Source organism: Merops nubicus, unplaced genomic scaffold, assembly GCF_000691845.1.
Source record: "Merops nubicus isolate BGI_N331 unplaced genomic scaffold, ASM69184v1 scaffold26326, whole genome shotgun sequence".
In the NCBI taxonomy this organism is placed as follows: domain Eukaryota; kingdom Metazoa; phylum Chordata; class Aves; order Coraciiformes; family Meropidae; genus Merops; species Merops nubicus.
In genome coordinates this window covers 61,150-63,462 of record NW_008616697.1, presented here as the reverse complement: position 1 = coordinate 63,462, position 2,313 = coordinate 61,150, and the positions used below count along the sequence as shown (strand labels likewise).

General features: G+C 47.2%; 1 protein-coding gene across 2 annotated transcripts in view; it reads right to left on the bottom strand.

The window, feature by feature from the left end:
• ASB2 (ankyrin repeat and SOCS box containing 2) overlaps positions 1-1,934 on the bottom strand; it is a 23,252-nt gene extending 21,318 nt beyond the window's left edge. Inside the window, exons 1-2 of one of the 2 annotated variants that reach the window (XM_008942888.1) lie at positions 1,690-1,934; positions 28-90 (exon numbers count right to left, since the gene is read on the bottom strand). In XM_008942888.1, the coding sequence (XP_008941136.1) occupies positions 28-90; positions 1,690-1,934 (308 nt within the window). The remainder of the gene's footprint in view (positions 1-27; positions 91-1,689) is intronic. The other variant, XM_008942889.1, reaches the window with a different exon arrangement.
• Between the last annotated feature and the right edge of the window lie 379 nt (positions 1,935-2,313).

Sequence of the window (2,313 nt, the reverse complement as noted above, 5' to 3'; positions counted from 1 at the left end):
CGAAAGAGTCTGTCGTGGTCCCTTCGCCTGCCCCCCCAGGCTGCTCCCGAACTGGATGGCTGAGCACGGCCTCTTGGCTGGGCTGCCAGTCTGGAGTGGCGGTGACATGAATGAAACAGAGAGAAATACTCCGAATAGGAGAAACAGGTCATGTTGAGAGAGCAACAGAGACGCACGTCCACGGAGAGGGAGTGGGAAAGCCTGCCGGGCAGCGCTTTGAACAAAAGCAGATGGCCACAGCTTGCTCTGCGCTGGATTCAGCTGCTCGCTCTGCTCAAGATTATTTTTGGCCCTCTGAGGAAGCATCGGGGGATTCAAATGACCATATAAGACAACAATGAGGTTAACCCTACCACCACCACACAGGAAGCAGGCACAAGGCGAGGTGGGGTGACATTCATCACCTCCGATGTGCCATGCAAGCAGTTTGGAGGTGGGGGTGGGGGAGAATCCGGGGTCTCTGGATGCCAGCTCCGTTTCTGACTCGGTTCTCCCAGGTGGCAGAAGAGTTCCACAATGTTATAGATCTGCAGCTACAAGCTGCAAAGGTTTTCCCTCCAGCAGCAGGTCAAAAACTGCTGGGCTGAGGCAAAGGCAGGACAGGTTAATGCACAGAACAGCAGAAACTGCCTTTTGCCAAAAATAGCAGGTGTCAAAGGAGGACAAGACAAAAGAGGCAGGGAAGCCCTTATTCTCCCCAGTGTTGGGCCCCTGCAGCAGGGCTGACAGTACAGGCACACAGTAATGACATCGAGAAGCTACGACCTTCGGTGGGAGCAGGGCTGCCTGCAGTACAGCACCCTGATTCTGCAGCTATGAATCACACTTGCTGCTCTTCAAGTTGTTCCCGGTTTCCCAGCCTTGGAAACCAAATAATTACAGGTGGTAATGAGTGAGGCATCAGAGGATAGTGGAGTTATGAGAAAGAAGGAGGAACAAAACTTCAGTTACTCCCAGCTTATTAAAAAAAAAAAAAAAAGTTTTAAAGGCTATTTTCCCTTGGTTTTCAGGTGATTTTATAACCTCTTCCCTCCCCCATTGAGAAATTTGTCTTTTAAAAAATGAAAGGAGAACTAAAAAAAATGAAAGGAGAACCACATCTGGGTTTGAAAGTGTTAGCAGGTCACTCAGAGCCCAGCATAACAGGGGAGGGGGATTCTGCCACGCTTTGGTGTCTGGAGCTGCTCTTGGCTGAGAGTGGTGTGCTTGAGGTCACACTTTGATCTGAAATATCTACATCTTTTAAAGACTGCAGTATCTGCAAGGTGGCCAGCTCACACTGGTTTATATGCCTATTTTCACCCTCTCTCCTATGTTTTCCCATAACAAATGCTGTGTTCCTTCTCTGATGAGACCTGAGCTCCGAGTACAGTGTGCCCCTGCGGGGAAGGAGACCACTGGCTTTGGCAAGGCTTCTGGTGTTCACCAAAGCTTGTAGTAGTGCCCCTCTTCTTATTTGTTGCTTAGAACAGACATCAAGCAAATCCTCACTTCACTGTGAGGGTATCAGTTGTTGACCTCATTGGATTTATAGTGGTTTCCAAATTTCAAACTAATGACTGTCTCCTCACAGAGCAGCCACTCGTTAAAGCTAATTAGAAAGCCTGTGTTTTGACAGGGGAAGCTGCTTTTCTCTGTCCAGGCAGGGTGCCTGTTGGGCTGGCACAGCTCAGGCGGGTGCTCACTCACCTTTGCCAAGGGTAGATGTGGTAGGGTGGGTGGTGGCTGCTGACGCGGCTGGGGGCAGCTGTCTCACTGGGACCTGCTACCATCGACTTCTGGTGGCTCTGGGCAATGGGCTGACCCACGGGGTCTTCTTCCAAGCTCTGCTGGATGGCCATCTTTATAAGCTCATCTTCACTCAAGCTACTGTACAGACTGTATTCCTCACAACCTATTGTCTGTCTTTGAGTATTTGCTGCTGTTGTAGCCATTTTTTTATTTTCTTCTTCTTTTTTTTTCCTCTTTCCTGTAAAAGGAAATTACAATCATCAAAATCTGGAAAATGAAAGAAACTGTTGAGTTTTGCCTTTGTTCATCTCTGCTTCTGAAATTAAATCCTTTCAGAAGTCATGTTCATGGAGGGAAACATTATCAGCTAAAATGTGCTGCTAAGTCCTTTCTATGACATAGAAGTAACTGATTTTATTAGTGTTTAAAAAGGAGAAGGGAGCTGCTGTAAACATGGCAGGTTTTTATCTACTTGTTCTGGTTACCATGGCTAAAGAGAAAAACAGGTAAAGGAAATTCCCACAAGATTAGAGGTACAGCTTTGAAATGAATCTATTTAAGATAATGCAAATCAACATATCT